Source organism: Epinephelus lanceolatus, chromosome 12, assembly GCF_041903045.1.
Source record: "Epinephelus lanceolatus isolate andai-2023 chromosome 12, ASM4190304v1, whole genome shotgun sequence".
Lineage (NCBI taxonomy): Eukaryota > Metazoa > Chordata > Actinopteri > Perciformes > Serranidae > Epinephelus > Epinephelus lanceolatus.
The window spans coordinates 17,326,804-17,348,054 of record NC_135745.1 but is presented as its reverse complement, the minus strand read 5'-3'; the positions used below and the strand labels follow the sequence as shown (position 1 = coordinate 17,348,054).

General features: G+C 40.5%; 1 protein-coding gene across 2 annotated transcripts in view; it reads right to left on the bottom strand.

The window, feature by feature from the left end:
* The window catches only part of piezo2b (piezo-type mechanosensitive ion channel component 2b), a 113,836-nt gene that overhangs the window by 10,589 nt on the left and 81,996 nt on the right, over positions 1 to 21,251 (bottom strand). For both annotated transcript variants that reach the window (XM_078173042.1, XM_078173041.1), the window contains 18 exons: positions 19,790 to 19,911; positions 18,220 to 18,288; positions 16,931 to 17,034; positions 14,325 to 14,445; positions 14,157 to 14,237; positions 12,518 to 12,684; positions 12,214 to 12,404; positions 11,221 to 11,394; positions 9,843 to 10,559; positions 8,419 to 8,677; positions 8,064 to 8,243; positions 5,803 to 6,109; positions 5,386 to 5,518; positions 2,885 to 3,032; positions 2,594 to 2,805; positions 2,177 to 2,335; positions 999 to 1,146; positions 280 to 468 (listed from right to left, as the gene is read on the bottom strand). In XM_078173042.1, coding sequence (XP_078029168.1) covers positions 280 to 468; positions 999 to 1,146; positions 2,177 to 2,335; positions 2,594 to 2,805; positions 2,885 to 3,032; positions 5,386 to 5,518; positions 5,803 to 6,109; positions 8,064 to 8,243; positions 8,419 to 8,677; positions 9,843 to 10,559; positions 11,221 to 11,394; positions 12,214 to 12,404; positions 12,518 to 12,684; positions 14,157 to 14,237; positions 14,325 to 14,445; positions 16,931 to 17,034; positions 18,220 to 18,288; positions 19,790 to 19,911 — 3,481 coding nt within the window. The remainder of the gene's footprint in view (positions 1 to 279; positions 469 to 998; positions 1,147 to 2,176; positions 2,336 to 2,593; positions 2,806 to 2,884; positions 3,033 to 5,385; positions 5,519 to 5,802; positions 6,110 to 8,063; positions 8,244 to 8,418; positions 8,678 to 9,842; positions 10,560 to 11,220; positions 11,395 to 12,213; positions 12,405 to 12,517; positions 12,685 to 14,156; positions 14,238 to 14,324; positions 14,446 to 16,930; positions 17,035 to 18,219; positions 18,289 to 19,789; positions 19,912 to 21,251) is intronic.

Here is a 21,251-nt window from a genome sequence, read left to right as displayed (position 1 = left end):
CACTCAATCAAACATTAAACCCTGCAGCCAGAATACTCACACAGCATAGAAAATGTGATAACAGTCTCCTGGTTTCTCAATCCACTCACAGACCACCAGAAATCACACACACTGATCAAAAAGTGCTACCTCGAGATGTATAAGATCTACTTAAACTCTTCTCAAAGGAGGCAGGATTTTATTTCGTTGTGAGAGGATGTGGCTTTGGGCAGAGTTCCTCAGTAGAGCTCAAACTTGTTTCTGGCTCAAATGATTTAATAAAAGAAGCTGTGTCCACACCTGAAAGCCAGCCAGGGTGATTTCAAATGACACATCCAGCGGCGTGTTGACAACTCCAGCTACAGACTTCACAAGGGACATGAAGAGCAGCGGGAACCAGACGATACAGATCAGCAGCATTACAATCATCCCTCCCATTCCGTACTTCACCACCTTCTTCTTCTTCTGGCCTCGCGGCTGGGGATACCTCTGCAGAGGGATAGAGGACAGTGACATGTATTATTTAACCCGGATGCAACGTAAAACAGCTTGTCCTCACGAAACGTTGTGTTCCATCTTTATTCCAGCAGATCTGATGCAATGGTAATGGCTACATGTTTTCTTTGCCTGGCCAATAATATGTAAATCCATTAGAATTACGCAATTAACTGGACCAGGGTTATAAAAGTAAAGACGGAGCAAAGACTTACAGGACAGGAGGTACTGGCAGACTGACCCAATAAAAACTGCATGAGTGCATTATTTACCATTGTGAGTCGTATAATAAATATTTTTTGTATACTATTATTTATTGTATGGGCACCACAGACACAATAAATCCTTCTAATATACAGCTCATTGTATAAAGTGAGAGCCCAGCTAATCTTCAGTTTTTAAAAAATGAAATACTTCAACAAATCACAAAGGTAAATTTCAGCATGAATTCCAGCATGACAGACTTTGGCTCTGAGAGTCGTCTTCTTCTTCTCACACAAGACTGATGCCACAATGATAAACACCTTCTCAGACTCTCTCCAGCATTTGAGGATGAAGATGTGAGCATAGATGTCCTCCACACAGATCCAGCTGGACAGAGACAGCGAGGTGTCGGTCCAAACCCAGTCCATCACGGCCCGCAGCTCCGTCAAGAATGGCACCAGACGGAATCTACCAACAACAGACACATTTTTATTTATTATTCTGGCAAAATATGAGACTGAAATAAAATCAGATTCAATATCTTTATTCAGATAATAATACTCAGGAATTTGTTAATTTTGTCCAAGAGAAGTGCAGGAATAAGATGCTATGGCTACAGCACATGTTTTACAGTACTTATATTTGGTATATTCTTTGGTAGGTTCTACTTAAAGACTGAAACAGAGATAAAAACTTATGTCAATTAAAATGATTAAAGAATGACATGACTGAAAACACTGACACTGACGATGTAGTAAGACTAGTGCACATAATACTCTGAAGACATTCAAGCACATCGCCGGGTTAAAATGTTAGAAAATACAATCGTCTGTCAATAGAAGATAAAGATAAAAACAGTATAATTCACACACTAAACAATCAGACTCAATAGTTTTGGTTCCAAAAGAAGAAGAATTAATTAAACTTCCATTCATTTAATGTCTCCTCTGGGGCTGCATGACAGGGGAGAATACTGTTGGAATTTAATTTAGTATTTGTTTTCCAGTCCAGAAAAGTGTAAGTGACCCTTGATCATGTAATGTAATGTATCATTACATGATCAATGTAATCATGTAATTAGGGCTTTAAATATTCAGAAGCCCAGTTTTATGTGGGCCCTCTGCAGCCTACTCTGTGGTTTGATTTAACAATGATTTGTCATCCATAATATGCTCATTTGACATTCCAATTCCGAAAGTGCTAACCTTAGACAAACCTTCTGTTTCTATTGTGAAGTTTGAACTTTGCTAAATCAACATGCTTGTGAGAAGACCGATCATTTCAGCACTAAATGTTGCATTAAGGAACTAAATACTGACATATACAAATGTAAGATGCACAAAAGACACTTAACAAATATCTCTTTTCCACATTTTTGAAACAAATAACTCCAGGTGTAATTCATGCAACAGCAGCTAGCTGTCAGTCCTCGACATAACCAGAGCCTTCGACCTGTTTGCTCAGCTGGAGGAAACGATGGAGTCTCAGTGTAACTCACCCTTGAAACAGGAAGAGGTTGACGTAATTATAGCTCTTGGTGAGGAAGTTGCCCAAAACGCGGGTGGGATAACCACAGCGGATCTGATAGGCTGACAGCCCGAAGTAGATGCACTTGACAAAATACCACATCTGAGCCACTGTGTTCTCGCTGAAACGCCTGCGAGGGGAAGAGAAGTGAGACAGTTTGTAAAACTGAAGGAGAAGGTTTTGTTTTTTTTAATAGACAGCATAAAGACATAAATACCCTACAGATTTTTTAGGCTTTGCAAACAAAATAACTGGATTAAAAAGTAGGACTTAACTAGTTATTGTTGCCAGGGCAATTCAAAATACTTCCATCAAATGAATCAGTGCTGACTATGACTTTAGATCAAAAGCTAAATGTGTCTAACATGACATAAGACTGACTTCTTACTTATCTGTGACTCCTGGCAGGATAAAGAACATCCAGAAGTGGATGCCAAAGACCAGGATGACCTGGAAGATGACTTTGCCCATGACAGACTTTCTGAGGTAGAGGGCACGGTCCACCACCATGGTCCCAAACTGGATCAGTACCATGACCAGGAAAGGTCCCGGCACCTGATCCTCCGACAGGGACGACGTGATGTCTGCAGCTGAATGTTTCTAGAGAGGGATGTAAATAAATGTTAACTTTGTCAGAAGTGATTTTTGTTATGGATTCAAATCTAATTTTAAAACTTACACCAAATGCCCAGAATCCAAAGACAATAATGATGAAGTCGACTGTGTCAGCAAGGAACATCAGGACATAGACGTCTGTGACTGCACTGTACTCTGGATGGATCAAGTTATAGAAGAACTGCCTCATAGGAAGGTAGATCTCCATGAACCTACAAAGAAATACAAGAAAATAGCATTTTTGTGAGCAAATAAACAAGTGAAAATTATCCAGGTGGGTCTTGTTACTGTCATCCTTCACAATAAAACAGTCTATAAAATCTGTCAGCAGCTATGCTCTTCAATCCCAGGACTCATTCAGTTTCTTAGGTCTGCTCTGAAATGGGTTTAATAGTTTTTATGTACAGTACGCTGGTTCCTCTGCCTGGAACATTTCTGCAGTAGATCTAAAATTGAAAGTCTTGGCCCCACTTTGTGAATTCAAGTCATTGCTGCAGTAGTCTCACATTGCCAAACCTATCAAGCTGTGTCAGTGATAGAGAACAATCTGGCTGCATTCATCGCAACTCCACACTACAGGAAAACTGGAATTATTGCCCCACGGTTGTATGCCTCCATGCACCAGTTTCTCTTACAGTTTACATTCATGTCTGTGAATAGATGGATGCTTCACATACATCTTCAACCTGGCAGCACAAAAGATCTATACGATCAGCACTATTTCAAGGTGGGCACCCGAGATTAGTGTCACCAATTCAATATCTGACCAAATGTCTCCCCTTCTGTTCCTGAGCTATGATGTGAATAATGGGCAGAAAAGTATTTCATGCAGAATAATATGATGTCACAGTAGAGCTGACCTTTGACCATTTGGATATAAAATGTTACCACTTCATCATATTATCCTATCAGATATTTGTGTGAAGTTTTGTCATAATTAGCACAAGAATTCTTGAGTTATGGCCAAAAACATGCTTTGTGAGGTCACACTGACCTTTGACCACCAAAATCTAATCAGCTCATTACTGAGACTGAGGGAGCGTTTGTGCCAAATTTGAAGTAATTCCCTCAAGGTGTTCTTGAGATATTGTGTTCACAAGAATGAGACAGACAAGTTCGCAGTGACTTTTGACCACCAAAATCTAATCAGTTCATTGTTGTGTCCAAGTCGATGTTGGTGCCAAATTTGAAGAAATTCACTCAGCGTTCTTGAGATATTGCATTCACAAGAATGGAACTGACGGACAGACAACTCGAAAACATAATGCCTCTGGCCACAGCTATCACCAGCGCTGAGGAATAAAAATGCCCTGGGTTGTTTGGATTTCTTTCTTTTTTTTTTTTTTTTTTTAAAGATTGTTTTTTGGCTTTTTTTCTTTATTAGATAGGACAGTCTAAGCATGAGGGTGGGAGAGGGAAGGCATGGCACTCAGCAAGGGGATGCAGGCTGGAGTTGAACCTGAGGCCACTGTGGCAATGACACTGCCTTTGTATATGGGACACCTGCTCTACCCACTAAGCCACCTGGCACCGAAGGGCTATTGGTATTTCTTTAAACCAATCACGATAATGTTGGGCGGTGCTAAACCCAGGATGCAGCGACGATGCCCTTGCAATATAGTCTCAGGAGGGAACTTGTTTTGGTTGAAAATGTGCATGGATGGCTAAATCCCTGCAAAACAAAATGCCACGTAAAACATTAAAATATGTTTTATATGTATGATTGAGGGCCACACATGATAAGTGCAGTCACCGAAATCGCTTGAACGTAATTCCAGCAATACTCACATGGTGCCACTAGTTGCCACGCAACCAGTCGCTTTCTACAAGTTGTCATCTCTAACATGACAGATGCTTGTTAGGGGGCCCAGTCTGATGCAGTCTCCTGGTAGTCTATTAAATATAAGAGCCACACAAAATGTTTCTAAGGGGCCACCTTTGGCCCGAGGTCCTCACTTTGAGTAATAATGGGCTACATGTTATGACTCCTGCTGCAGAAACTGGGATTTTTCGGATGAAATCTTTGTAATTAAAAAAACTATTCATAATTTTAGAATTGCATTTCTGTTTATTAGATGTTTTTATTGCATATTTTGTGTCCTCTGCTTGATGTTGTTTGTCTGCAACTCATTGTTATTGCTGCTTATCTTGGCCAGAACATGTTTAAAAGGTTAAAGAAATACATGTGAAATACATAAAAGACCTCTCTGAGTTTCAGTTACTGCTGTAGACATAACATCTCAGAAACCACTTGTTCCACCGTGATTAAATTTAGAACAGTAACATGTTTTGGTCTGTTGCAGCACTTACAAAAATTACACTGACTGGCCTGACGGGAATGCTGTAATTAAAGTTCTAAATTTAGACCTTTGAAAGGTTTTAGCTGCTGATATGATTTTCCATTATTTGTCTGGAATACTTGCTGAGCGCACTTCTCATCAGGGCCCTCATAAAGTTACACACTTTTTAATGTATAATCACAGTCACGACTGCTGGCCAGTAAGAAGCTGTGGCTGGAGACAAAAAAAACAAAAACAAACACAAAACAGCTATGCTTTATCGTACCGCTTAATGATGAAAGCTTTTCCTTTGAGGAGCTGCTCCCTCAGTTTCTCCATGATCATCTGTTTGCGGGTCTTCTGATGGACGCTGGCCTCGCTGCCATCCTTGTGGCTGCTGATGTGGGAAGTGGTACTTCCTGTGGAAACAATTTACATTTCGAGCTATAAACGAACCATGACAAGACACTGAGTCAGTGATAAAGCCTGAGATACACAAAGACCTCATCCACGGGTCAGGGCTAGAGACCACAAGAAGAGAGAGGATTCCTTCTATTCATTGTTGTTGTTATAATTATTATTGTTAGAAGAGTAAGAGTTACAAATTTACACATAACTCTCGAGGCTATTTTTAAGGAGAGACTGTTAATTGTTGACTAATAAGTGACTTGTTGATTTAGTTGGTAATAGACAGGATCATCACCTCTCTTAGACCTTGCAGAAGAGTGGAGAGATCGGTGAGAAATGTGCGAGCCTCCGCTGGAGCTCTTGCGCCGCTGATAGGTCTGCTGTTGCGGGTAGTGCACCTGGACATGTCCTGAATCAATGGAGGTCCCAAAGTTTAGGGATCTCAAGGTGTGAGTGGAACCTCTCCCCTCGCTGATCAGAGAGGAGGCGTGTTCAGACCCCTTCTCACTCCCCTCCTTGTCTTTCCCCTCGTCCTCTGACTCACTCTGACGAGAGGGCTCTTTCTTTTCTTTGGTGTCGTCCTCATCCCATAGCCCATGGCACTGGAAAAGGAAAGAGGAGGACAAATGCAGAGATTAGTATTGGCCATGTTATATTTTAGGCCCAAATGAATTGAGCGTCTGGTACTGGGAGTGCAGTCGCTCTTAAACATTTCACAGTACATCCAAACAATAACAGACACAGTGATGGCCCTATAAATGGCTGACAGTTCCCTCTACAGAGTTTCTTACATACTTTGTTGAGAAAGGAGGAAAACTGTAAGAAACAGATGGAGAAAAATGTTCTAGTCAGATTACATCTCTGTATAGCAGGGACACTAATGTAACAGGAGTTCCTCCCTGACCACAGATACATAATCAATCATTTTCTTTGCAAATTGCAAATTCTTTGTCTGTTCTCTATTTTGTCTGTTAATTAATCATAAAGGCAGTAATGTGTTGGAGAGTTTCTCTACCATCAAACAAAAGTAACCACCTAAAAATGCAGATTTTTTTTTTACCCCAAGGTTTAGAGGCTTTTTCTGTCAAGTGTGGACTTCATGTACAGACACAGAATTATTGTCATTTTGTTGTATGATTATAGTTGCATTTCAAGACACTGAGTATCAGCACAGCCAGATATTAAGTCTTTTTTACACAAAAAAAAGGACTGTGGATGCTGCTGTGGATATACAGGCTTTCTTTAAAGAGAAATCTGTGTACAACAGTTATATCTATAGGAAGCACTAACAGCCTGATTGTGTCTGACATTACTCTAGATTGTTCTTATTGTCAACAAATTGCAGGAAAAGAACAAAACCAACAATGAATAAGTCTATTTCACGACACTTTTCCGACTTACCCTGTGGCGCTTCTCCACAAGATCATTTGTTCCAACTGTAGAGGTAAATATTTTAAACTAGTCTAATATAGCTAGTTTCCTTTAAAAAAAAAGGCCTTGTAGTTTCTGGTAAATAGTGCATTTGTTGGGGAGTACAGTTTAATGCACATTTGCTGCTCTAAAGAATACTTAATGGCAGCAGGGCGGAGGATGTGGGATTTACTCAAACTAAACTAGAGTGTTCATATTCATTGTCATGACGGAATATGTCACCAAGTTGTTAGTAGTATCAATAAATTATTGGTTTTGGTCTTTTCAGGGAGTTCGTTGACAGTTAGAAAAATTTAGAATTTCACTGTATTTATCATCTAATATCCATCCAGGTATCTCTTCCTTTTCCAGGGCTGGGTCGCAGGGGGCAGCAGGCTAAGCAAGGTATTCCAAATGGCACCCTCCCACGCAATATTTTCAAGCTCCTCCTGAGGCGTCCCCAGGCCAGACGAGATATATAATTCCTCCAGTACATTCTGGGTCTACCTATCAGTTAGACCTGCCTGGAAAACCTCTAACGGGAGGCGCCCAGGAGGCATCTTGATCATTTGCCTGAACCACATCAACTAGTCCCTTTTGGTGCAAAGGAGCAGCAGCTCTACTCTGAGCTCCGTCCAGATATCTGAGCTCCTCACCCTATCTCTAAAGCTGAACCCAGGCACCCTACGCAGGAAACTCACTTTCTGAGATCTCATTCTTTCAGTCACTACCTAAAGCTCGTGATCATAGGTGATGGTCGGAACATGGATGGACTGGTTAATCGAGAGCTTTGCCACAAGCTCAGCTCCCTCTTCACCTGCATCACTGTTGACACCGCACCAATTCACCTGTCCATCTATCCATTTTACCCTCAGACATGAACAAGACCCTGAGCCACTTGAACTCTTTTGCTTGGGGCAGTAACTCTCTCCCAACCCAGAGAGAACAATCCACCATTATCCGGCATAGAACCATGAGCGCAGACTTGGAGGTACCGACCGTCATCCTGACCGCTTCACACCCGGCTGCAAACTGGTCTAAAGAAGTCATCAGACCTATGTGGTTCTGATGGCTTCTTTAGACAGTGATCATTTAATATGATGGACATATTCAGGTTAATATGGTTGTAATATTCTTTGCAGGAACCTTCAGAATGGATCTGTGGAAGAAGAGAGCCAGTAACTGGACCAGGTCGTAGTGGACGTAACCATCCTTCTTCTCCACTCCAATGATGTTGGGAGGGTGATATGGTTTATTCTTTTCCATAATGTTCTGGTTGAAGGGGAAGAAGCCAAACTGGAAGAAGTACTTGATGACAATGGTGACCTGGAGGGAAAGCAAAATGTGTCAGTGAAGCTGTCAGTGCTATGTCAAAGTTTTCCAATTAAACAAAAAAAAGACTGGTATATAAAAATCAATAGTAGATGGCTGTAATGGTTGACAGAATGATACCACCTGCAGATTTGATTGATCAGTGTTTTGAGATGACATCCAACTATACCTCAGTGTAAACGATGGCAGTCATCCAGTAGCGCTTGCTGGGCCGGGGAACTGACAGCATGGCCCAAAGGAAGATGGTGGTGGGAAGGACCAGGGTGGCGCAGGACGCTGACACCATGTGGTTGATGATGATGACCAGGTAGCACACCATCTCTGAGTGGGCCACCAGCATGTTGTAGAGGGCATAGCAGAGCTGGAGGATCAGAGGCTGCTTTTGGTAAAACTTATCTGACTGCTCCAGCTCCTCGTCATAAAACATCCTGCACAGACACAAAGAGGTGGACTGATTCGGTGTTTGATTATTTTTCTGATCGTAAAACTTTACAAAAATATGAATGAATGGTTTTATGATTGTGACTTGTTGAGTTGCTTGGCTTATTCTAAACTTGCAGATTATTCTTGATTCACAAAAATGCCTAGGTATATTCAAGAGATGCAAAACAACCACATGACTACAAAAAGTCATAAAATAACTATGAGTGGATGCAAAATGACCACAAAGAGATGAAAAAACAACCACAAATACCCGCAGCGAAACCACAAAGAGGCTCATAACAATCACATAACTACAAAAACACACAAAATGAGTACCAACAGATGCAAAATAACCACCAAAAAACACAAAAACATGACCACAAAGAGGCATAAAATAACTACAAATACCTACAATACAACCACATGACTACAAAAGACACAAACAACTACAAAGACATGCCAAACAACCACCAAGAGATGCAAACCGACCACAAAGATGCACAAAACAACCACATGACTACAAATTAAGACATAAAATAACTACAAAGAGATGCCAAACAACCACAAAGAGATGCCAAACAACCACAAAGAGGCAAGAACGGACCACATGACTACAAAAAGACACAAAACAACAAGCAAAAGATGCAAGACAACCACGAAGAGATGCAAAATGACTGTGTCTTTCAGTCTAGGTGCCTTGCTCCTATGTAGAAGGGGTGAGGAGTCTTGAACATGTCTGTGCCCAGGGGCCCATTGTCTCATAATCAGTTTCACAAGTGCTCCTTGATCACAGACTGCCTCAGGAAAGAGGACCTGAGACTGCCAGTGTTTCTTTTGATGTTGTTCTGGGATGTGCAGCAGTTTATTTTAATGTAATACAATGTAGGTTCTGTAGTGAAATCTTAAAGGTGCTGTGCAAATAAAGCAGGATAAAGCAATGAATGGAAACTCTGACAGTTTTTGATATGCTGTAGAACAGAAACATTTTGGGAAGTATTCAAAAAGCATATGGCACAATACCTAGAGTTGTGGATGGCACAAACATACAATACAACTTAAAGACTGAACTACATGCTATTTATTCAAATTATTGAGATAAATGTATAACAGATAACTGCTGATTCCTCTGAGGCTCAATGCTAAACAGGCTTTCACAGTTTTTGGACTTACTTGTTGAGCAGCAGTTCACTGGCGGTCAGCTCAGTGGTCATAGAGGGCAACATGATGTCTGACCTGCTGTCTGAGCGGCTGTCAGAGGTCATAATCATGCGTCTCTTCCTATCCATGTCACTCTCGTCATCACTAACTTCCAGACGGTCGAAGCTGACTGCCTTGCTGTAGCTGGGAGGCACGTCAGCGTCAGATGTTTTAGAAGCATCTGTATCAGGGGTGTAGAGCAGCCCTACTCGCCCCTCTGTCTGCATGAAGTCCTGCTGTCCTCCCCCATCCTCACTCTCAGTGGTGAAGTCCTTTTCCTGGGCAGAGGGGGCAAAATCTGTCTCTTCCAGCCTGAGGGAGGGGCCCTCATCTGGGCCAAAGGAGTCCCAGGGAGCCTCTTCTCTGTCTTCTCTCTCCTGGTCCTTTGGTACCTCTACTCCCTCCTCACCCTCCAGTTCCTTCTGGCCCTCACCCTCACTCCCACCTTCCTCCACATCCTCCTCCTCCTCTTTCACATTGGGTTCTCTGTCACTCCATGGACCGCCCTCAGCCCCCTCACTCTCATCCAGCTGTTGGGATTCCCAGAGAACCTGCTGCTGCTGTTGCTGTTGCTGCTGCTGCTGCTGCTGCTGCTGCTTGTCTTCCCCTTGATCGTGTTCATCTTCCACTTCTTCTATGGTGTCTGTGGTGCCCTGTCTGGAGTACAGCGTGATGCACTGGGTCGCTTCACTGCAGGGGACAAAAACAGCAGAAATTGTGTCAATCTGCGCTGAAGTCTATCTGTTCACATCTCCCAGTTTATACAGTCCAATAAAAAAAATATCTGCTCCCTTGCACTTCTTCAGCAGGTGCCAAGTGTGCCGACACGCGTTGTTTTAAAGTACCAATCCATATTTATTGTACAGCTTTTGACAACAAGTATAACACTGCCTATGACGACATATTTTATATCATTACTGTATTTAAAATCCCTATATTGTGACACATTATCTGTGTTACAAGTACTGACAAATGCATTAATAGGTACATATATCTGCTTACAATTACACTATAATATGTTAAAAACCATTCATTGAAGTAAAATGGTGCTAAATAAAATGTGTATCTCAATCAACACTAAAACGAGAAAAGGGATGTTCATTATTAAGACCTAAATACGCTGTAAAATGTCTTTCATATTACTGTTAATGGGTGAAAACCTTTTTGACAGGATGTAATAAAGAAAAGGGTTATAGAAAAAACTGCAATGATGCAGATAAAATCAACAAAAAAATGGATGCAGGGACATGTTTTGATAAAACCAGAGTGAGGAGATGTGATGATCTTCTTCATGTCAGTGATAATGACAAGAAACACAGATGTGTATGTGGGTGATGCAGAGGCCAGGCACCTGGACATGAAGCTGCTGCAGCTGTCCATTGATGAATTGGACATGTCCAGGCCGGACATCTTACGCAGTTTGGGCCTGGCACGCTCGCTGGTTTTGGGAATGCACTCTGGCATTCCATCCAGGTCTTCCAGGGTGGATTGGCGAGAAAACAGAGTGGTAGCCTCGGTGAAGGCACTGAGAGGTGGTGGGAGTGGGAGATGGAATGACAAGTGATGAGAGGAATGAGATGGGATCTGTTATTTTTTTGTTTACCTCCTCACAACTTTAAAAAACATGAGATGCAAAGAGTGAGGATGAAATGGCTCAATGTGATGTTCCCGAACAACCTCAACTCTATCAATGACTGCCTTCAAGGGTCAGTTTACCCAAATAGCAAAAAGCATTTTCATTTTCTAACTTACCTTGGGGGTGTTTAGCCATGCAGAAAGCATTGGTATTACAAGCGTACTTCAAGCATTTGAGATTTTTGTCTCACAGCTGTAAAAAAAACTAGCAACATCTTATTCCAGAAACAATGCCCTGGTTACCCTGAACATACATTAGAGCCTATGTCCTCTGCAGACAGTGGTTCCAATAAATTGTTAACAAATGTTGCTCATTTTAATGTTGTACCTCAAAACGTGGACAATTAAAACCAAAATCTATCTGCATGTATAGATAGTACAATGGGTAAGTAAGAAACATGCAGACACCTGTACCAAAAACGTATCCACATGTGGAGCTACATGTGATCATTAAAGGGCATGTACAAGCATCAAAGTGTAAAAATATATGGATTTTAATTGATTAATTCACATTTCCTGACCTTAAGACCTGAAAAAATTCTCATTCCTGTGCAGTAAAAGCTTATATATATATATATATATATATATATATATATATATATATATATATATATATGTATATATTTTTGTTTACTACCCAAAAAGAAGACAGGAAGTTAAGGGAGGAAGAAGATGCTTCCTAAAGCTGCTTTGCTGAGGCTCTGTGTACCTGGATATGCTGTCTCTGGAGGCTGTGGAGTCTTGGCTCTCCATGGGGTAGGCTCGCCGTCTTCGGACCCTGGTGGAGCCTGAGCCCGACTCGTCCTCACTTATCTGATCCATACTGGCCTGCCTGGACATGTTGAGCCTCATGGCCTTCTGGTAGTAGATGTGGATGCTCTCTTTGGACGGCACATTACCCTGGTGGGAGGAAAGGAGAAATAATTTTTTACTGGCTCTCTTAATCACAATTAAGTCCTTGAATGAGGTTATAATTGTTGAAAAATAAGACAGATTCCATTTAAAAAGTTTACCTTTTTGACCTCTCTGGTCAGCATGCAGCGCTCTATACGCAGAACAGTGGAGATGTCGATGTACTCCCTGCACATGTCATTCATCCACTTGGTGAAGCTGTCTACCGTCGTCTGGAAGAGCACCCATGTGAACTTTATGATGTTGAACACTCGCTTGATGATGTTGTCTGAGAGAGGGCACATGACACACAACACTCACATTAATTAATCTTTTTAGGTTGCGCAAAAGAACTTGCAAAATGGTGGCTCTTAAAAGGCAGTGACATTTTTCATGTTAAAGGAATAATTCACCTTCCAAATGACCATTTGTATATTAATTACTCATCTTGTGTTAAGCTGAATTCATGAAGACGAATTCAAAAACGGAGAAAATTCATGATGACTTAAGTTAAAACAGGGTCAGCATTAAACAACAGCAAAACTGTATCAAAACATCCTTTTACAACTCGTCATCTCTCGTTATCCAGTCATGTGCTCAGTACCTCCCAAACAGACAGCCCTTTCAGACAGGAAATTGAATACAAAGCAAAGCTTATCTATGCTCTCGTCGAAGCCAAACTCCATTGACAAAAAGATTCATTTTACCTAAACTAAACACAGAAGCTGCTGGTCTACCCCTGCCTTGATCAGTAGTTTGTGTGTGTTATTGTGACTGTGGGAATTCAAACTAACCCCTTAAAACACCAAAGTCCCACAATAACAAAAACAAACGAGGCAGGGGTAGACCAGCAGCTCCTGTCTTCAGCGAGGTAAAATTTGTGTTTTTGTCAATGGAGTCTGGCTTCGATGAGAGCAAAGATAACTTTCAGTTTGTGTTCAATTCCCTGTCAAACAGGGCTGTCTGTTTGGGAAGAACTGAGTAAACAACTCAGTAGTGCGAAAGTCGATATTTTGATATAGTTTTGCTGTTGTTAAATGCTGTCCCCCTTTTATTTCAATTCATAAAGCACTTTTTCTGTCTTCTTCATTCAGCATGGAGGCATGCGAGATAAAAAAAAGTTTTCTTCATGAATTCAACGCAACACAGGTGAAGTGATATAAAAATGGTCAATTTGAGGGTGGAGTATTTCTTTAATGTGAAAAAATGAGGCAAACTGACATAAACTTGACAGAGCACAGTGACAAATACTCTCCTGATCTGCCTGTAGAAGAATGACCACCAAATGATATCACAAGAGAAAAGACAGGCAAAAGATTGAATACTGGAGAGTTGGAAGTGTGATATGATTTACTAAAACACAGAAGTGTCCTAATCCGACACCAGAATATAATGTAGACAAGAGGTTAAATCAGTGGAGTCTGAATCACAGAAAATGGAAAGTCATTTATTTTTGCAGATAATAATTTAGAAGTTGACCCTTTCCAAATTCCTTAGATTCTGTAGCTTTATAATAAGATGCATAAACTGAAACTATCATCCATCAACTCCCCCATTCACAGCCAAAGAAAGAGGATGAAAACAAACTGTATGCAATTCTGTATGCAGGTTCATCATGACTATAGTCCAGTTCAGTATCTTCATTCTTGGAGACTGTTCAGACTCAGAAGGAGGAATTAAAGAGAGCAACGTCAAGTCACTCTTTTTTTCCAAGGCCTCTTTCAACAACTCACAAAACAATTTTACTGAAGACAAACCCACCTGGACCCTCAGACTTCTTGTTCTCCTCTCCTTTATCTTGCCCATCTGAGAGCTCACCAAGGTCTATGGTCACATGACCTGCTGAAGTACAGTAAAAACACATCACTATGGTTGAAAGAACATGAGATTCATTGTTTCATGTAATGTTTTTTTGTCTCTATAATTTACCTTCTTTCTTGCTTTTCCTGTGTCTGACTCCTTTGGTGTATTTTTTCCAGAATTTGCGTTTCTCTTTGCCTCGTGCCCTCAGGGCAGCTTTGGGGTCTGTGATCCAGGCGTGATAAAGGAACTGAAGAACAGAAAGAAGAAGTGCAGCATCAATCAAAGGATGTGAAGAAGAAGAGCGACTGAGGTCAATTATGCATGAGCAACAACAAGCAAAAAGAAAATGTTAATTTAGGTTTTAGTCTATTAATTACAAATCATGAAATTTTATAATACTACAGATCATTTTTTGAGCAATACCTGAACTTTTCTAACATAATATGACATAGACACACTAACAAGTAAGCTCTCTCAAAAACAGTCCATTCAAAAGGACTGTTGTACTTTAATAAAACAACACAGACAAGCTCATATTCCCAGTGATGTACTGCTTTCCTCAAGCAAGGTTTTTTGCAGTCCTGCAGTCTGTAGTCTGAAAATGTATGGTATGTGCAACAAAATAGTCTGCAGTATTGTCAAGAATTAACACATGTTCCTGTTAATGCACTGAAACATGCAAACCAAAACACCCAAACACTATCTGCTACACAATACCACTACCACACAATAAGGTCAAAACAGACATGAAACACTTAACACAACCAACAACATGTCAAAATAAATCTCGAGTTCATGCAAGCCAACTCAAACTACTCACATGCACAAGAACAAAGGTCAAAGCATTTCCACTCCAGCTTATGTTTGATAATTATGTCTAATTTATGAATGCTTGTGATATGGTTAAACTCATCTATCACTGTGGCGTGTAAATCTGTGAATATTTGGTTCTTTCTGCAGAGGGAGAACACCAAACATGAGCTAGAGAGGCAGTGCGTTAGTTGTTACTTAAAGAGGCAGATGTCCAGACAGATAGAAAGCTGTGTTCATTAGTTGTGGTGGTGAGTACCTTGCCTGCCTTGACTACATACTGCAGTATAGTTTTAGGCAGCTTAATGATAGACTTGGGCAATGCCAGAACAGCAGAGACAAACTTCCCAATAGCTCGCTACAGAGAGACAAAAGCGTGGGGGAGGATTAGTAGAAAGTTAATTCACATTATTAGAAACAACAGAGGTTAACTGTGTTAGGAGACAGTGAATAAAAGAGGATGTGAGTATATGCAGGTGAACGTACATAGTTTATCACATTCTCCTTAATGTTAGTATTTGAAACTTTTAATCGTAAAAAGACGTAAAAACAGCAATATAACAAGTAAACATAATCCATTAAGTCACAAATTATAATGTATTCCAAAAGACAAGAATTAACAGTAAAACTTACATAAGTGTGTAAAGCAAAGTTCACACAAGTAATGTTTGTCTTAGTGATGTGTGATCTGTTAATTTATTGAATATTTAGCAAATAACATTTCAATCTGCATGACACCCGTAACTATAACCATCAGAGAGAGTAAAGGGTGGAAAGTAACTTAGAATATTTACTCCTACTTTATACTTTCACTCACAGTATAGTGTTAGAGAAGACTGTTGAAACTACAAAAGGCTGCCATAGCCATACTGCTGCTGCGGCTGGCTACCCCAGTCGTCAGCAAGTAGAGCGACTGTGAAACACTTAATGACGCAGACCTTCACGCCATGACAGCCTTGTTGTGAGGCGCCAACAGAGATATTGGAATATAGCCTTGGACATCCAAAGGTTTTGGAATAACTGTTTCTCAGTGAAACAGCGGTGACCCCACCACTCCTGACTCATCTCTTGGCCCTCCCATACCTTTCTCTCCACAGCACTACCAGCAATAGCTTCTAATAGAAATGATGGACTGAAAGCCCATTTATACAACAGCCTGTTAACCTGAAAACAAACAGCCATTGCTCCAAAGGGCCATTTCTCCTAAAATATGCTACACACTCTCCCAAACAGAAGCACATAGCTAATTATTATGCAAAATTACATCATTAGACCTTCCTACGATGGCAATTCATTCAATGGCCCATTCATTTTTTCCCTAAAGGCCTTTTTTTGCAAATGAGAGTTGTTTTTGTTGTTGTTCCAACGCACATGTGTGAAGCTACTGGTTGCATGTGGGACATTTCAGGGCAGAGATCAGTTCACACTGACATCAGATATGGGTCACTTCAAACATGAATGCAAACAGTCTAGACAGAAAAGGTCAGATCTTGGGAAATAATTGGAACTGAGCATTTAGTCCTGTAACATGAAGGCAGCCTATGAGTTGCTCGCACTTTCACCAAGGAGACAATGTCCCTCTAAAGTTCTCACATGGTTTCATTTAAATGACTGTCTGAGGCCCAAAAAGGTATTTCTATACTTATAAAAAAAAGTCTAACAAATGAAAGCAAACTTTCACAGAACTTTAAATATGCGACTTTTACGAAATATGAAGTTTTATTAAGGATACAATATTTCCCAGTTGAAGTATAAAGTCTGTACAGTACTTGAGTAAACACACTTTGTTATTCTTTACTTCAGACAAATGAAAAATCCTCATCAGTAATAAAAATATATAATTAATCGATCTGTGATATAGACGGAATAAAAATCTAACTCTACACTGAACCGATGGAAAATGAGCCACAACTTGGAGTCACCTGAAAAGCTGATTTCTTTGGTTGGTCCTCTTCTTTTTTCTCCTCCTCTTCCTCTTCCTCCTCACTGTCAGTTTCAAACAAGTAATAGTCTCCACTTCTAACCACTGAGGGGGCACAGGGTGAAGTTAGTGGTTATATTCAGTCAAAAAAGGCTGAAGTCATTCTTCATTTTTATCAACATTAAAATGAGGTGCAGAGAAGATTCCCTTACTGAAAGGAAAAGCAGGAAAATCAAACCACTTACCATTAAATTACATGTAATTCACTATATACTTAATATTTCACTGAGTCTACAGTACGTCTATATATATATATATATATATATATATATATAGACAAAAAAACATCAGAGACATGAAAGGATAAAACAGAAAATACACAGAACAACACACATATAAAATGTTAGTATGACTAGTACACCTATGAGCACAAAGCACAATGAAGACTCTTATTCCAGTAAGCACAGTCGCCTTTAAGCTTCTCGACAGAGTAAGTGACTCCTGTCTACAGTAGTTAAGTGTTAGAAGCAATGGGATAGACAAGGCTGACTTATGTCCTTGAACAGAACCGCGGTGGGCGGGAGGTGAGGGAGGATGCTGGGACATGGAGATGAAACATCAAATGACAAAGAGATAAAAATGGAGAAATAATTTGAAAATGTCATGTGGGGGTGGAGTACGACGTGAGACATGAGGTCAAACCAAACAGGGACCACTGTATTGACTCAGAAAGATGCTGGAATTTAGATAGTAAAAGTCATCATTTTACATGCTGGTCCAATTGTTCTTGTTTGTTTTATTTTCTCCTGTTTGGTGATCATGTCTGCAGGCAAAGAATGAATAAACCCTTCATCCTTTATTCCAGTACTGAGAATAAAGGCGAGTCGACTTCATGTCTTTGCATGAAAATGTTTCAGAGTGATTCTCAACTGTGGGCTCTTGAGGTGAGACCGATGATGTCAAGTACAAACCTCCAGCCATTAGTCATTTTCTCTTTCTACGTTGTCTCATCGTGTCTATTTAAGGCAACCCTGCTCCGCACTGATACTGACACGGTTTCATAGATCGTCTTGAAACTGAAGTGCCTCTCTACACACAGTGTACACGAGGCCACAGGTAACAAGGGCCCCTTAAATAGAGACAGAAAAGGACTGAATGGAGTGAGGCTGCTGTGTGTTGGTGCCTTCAGAGCCCAGGGGCAGTATGGGAATCCTCGGCGTTCTGGTCAAGGACACAAGGGCCAACCAGAGTGGAGGAAGAGAAAAAAGAGGGTTCTGGGGGTCAACCTACTGGAAGCATGGTCAACCCACGGCCTCCACCACTGCTTTTTTTTGGTCTTGGCTTTCGTTCGATGTGCTCCTAAAATTTCACAAATACATCAAGGCAACATTTCATAAGAAAATGGATTCTTCTGCAAACTTCAAGGCATATTTATATATATCTTTTTACTCTATTAAGCTTCTGTTTTGAGAATAAATCATTAAAAAACACATGTTTAAAGGGGACCTATTACACTTTCCCTTATTTTCTGTCATACACATAATGCTACAATGTTGCATGTTCATATTAAACGTGGCCAAATTTTCAAATACTGAGGTGAACATATGTAAAAAAAAAAAAAAAAAAAAAAAAAAAAAAAATCCCTGTGAAAAAACCCTCAAGCTTCAGATTGTTCCGAACACCAAATTATTTTTTAACTTTTGAGCCAAAATGACATGAGATTGTGATAGAATTTTTCATGTGGTTACCTGCTCCAGGCATGCTACTGCAAGTCTTTACATTACATACACTGCTACGTGTAGCTACATGCTAACCTCAGAGAAACATGTAATCTTGGTTGCTGATGCTGTTCATTTAAAAGCATTCACTGGTGATTTTTTACAATAAAAAAGTGCCGCTATCACAGTTACAGTCATTCCCATGGTTACAATGACGTTGCAGAGATGCCGAGATGCGGAAGAGCTGGAAATGCTGACCGGTCGAAGCAGACTAGGCTTTTTCAGGAGGGGGTCTTAAAGGATTACTTAACTCACAAAATGACCATTTTTAAATCAATTGGTCATGTCGTGTTAACTTCAATTTGTGAGGAAAACTTTGTTTTTCTCGCATTCCTCCCGCAAAACGGCAAACAACAGATAAACTATATTAAAACGTCAATTTTCAAACTTCTACACAACTCGTGCAGTGTAACCCAAGTCTCATTTTCCCAGTCATATGCTCAGCACTTCCAAAACACATGCATTTTTGCCACTTACTATTGGAGTCTGGCTTTGTAGAATGCATAGGTAAGTTTCACTTTCAGTTCAGTTTTAAATAGTCAATGCATGTGTTTGGGAAGTATTAAGCATATGACCGGATAAATGAGACTTGGATTATACTGCACAAGTTCTGAACGTTTGATATATTTGATATATTGTTTTGATATAGTTTTGCTGTTAATAATAAACATGTTCCCCCACTCAATTAATAAATCAATATGCCTGCCATTTTCCATGGAGGCATGAAAGAAAAACAAAGATGACTTCATGAACTCATGGTAAGACTAACTGATATAAGAATGATCATTTTGTGGGTGAAGTATTCCTTTAAAGGCACTGAACGGAGCATCTGAGACAGAGAGTGAGGTGTTCCCACACAGACGATATGAGGAAAAATAAAATGTTTTTGAACATTAAAGCATTTAGAAACCAAAAATACAAATATAACCCTGAAAATGAACATAATGGGTCCCCTTTAATAAATCCAGGCATTAATAGGCTCTCACCCTTCTCCCTTGAGCACTACAAGCAAACAACAACCTTATCATCAACTTTTCTGATATTGACTGCACAGAGAGAAGCCCCAGCAGCCTCCTTCATACCATCATCATCATCCTCCTCGGGGTGGACGAGGGTCTGTCCTTCTCCAGACTCCTGTACCATGCTCAGCATCTTCTCCTTGCCCCTCTTAAACTTTTGCTGTCTCACCTTAATGCGCTCCATCCTGATTAGATCAGAGAGGTAGTGAAGAGACACGAAGTATCGACACAGAGGAACATCACAGGCTGACCATAAATATCTCCAGGGTTGATATTGAAATTAGTGTACGTTATGAAACAGTGGAGTGCTCATTAGAGCAGGGTGAGTGGATATGATCAGAGCTTATGAGTAACTCCTGGGGTAACTGTAAGTGCTGGAAATACATTGACTTCATGTAGTATAATATACTGAGCAATGGTTTCCTGTAAACAGTAAAGACTGAGCTAGGAGTCGCTCCAGAACAGATTTTAAATGGCTTTCTGAATCATGTCTACTTACTTATCGATTAAATTGAGATTCATCAAAGATATCTAAAGTCATGATATAGACTTAACCAAACTTGATATTGATGTTTTTCTTCTAGTCAGCAAATCCCATGAAAAACCAACAATGAATTTATTCAATTTTTAAGTGTCACCGGTGCAGCAAAAGCCTGATATATCTTATTCCTCTGTGCTATAGAGCTCCACTGTTGTCTGAAAACTGCCAACTTCTCACTGTGATTGGTCGGTTTTCTTAAAAAGAACTGTACATGACATTCAAAGCAATAATGTAGCAGCAAAAAAACTATTTCGTACATGAGGATGTAGTTAATTGTGGTGGCAGTGCTGGCAAGTTGTGCATATTAGTGCATGTGGGTCCCACTAGCTCACTAATCACCGCTGCTCTGCACTGTGCTCATACAGTTACTGCTTATATCGGGACAGGTCACTGTGGAAGCGTAACACCTGTCCCCCAGTTCCCCCCAGGTTAACATCATTGCTTTTGTTAGCACTGTTGCTGTTCATTCATTCATTTTCTGTAACCTGCGGGGGGGCTGGAGCCTATCCCAGCTGACTTTGGGCGAATAGTGGGGTACACCCTGGACAGGCGGCCGGACTATCACAGGGCTGACACATAGAGACAGACAGCGATCCACCCTCACATTCACACCTATGGCCAATTTAGAGTCACCAATTAACCTGCATGTTTTTGGACTTTGAGAGGAAGCTGGAGTACCTGGAACACACGCTGACACAGGGAGAACATGCAAACTCCACACCCCCACCCTGGATTCTAACCCTCTTGCTGTGCGGCAACAATGCTAACCACTGCATCACCTGTTAGCGCTATTTATTGAGTCAGCATCGTTAGCTGACAAACCATGTTGAGAGCCATGTGCAGACCTTTCCGCCCCAGACTCTGAATCATAGATTTGCTCTGAATGTCACATACAGCTCCTTTAAAACCAAACAACACAAAAGCCACTATAAATCAAATAGTTAGAAAATGTTGATGAAGACTGGGTTCCAAATAATGAATTTG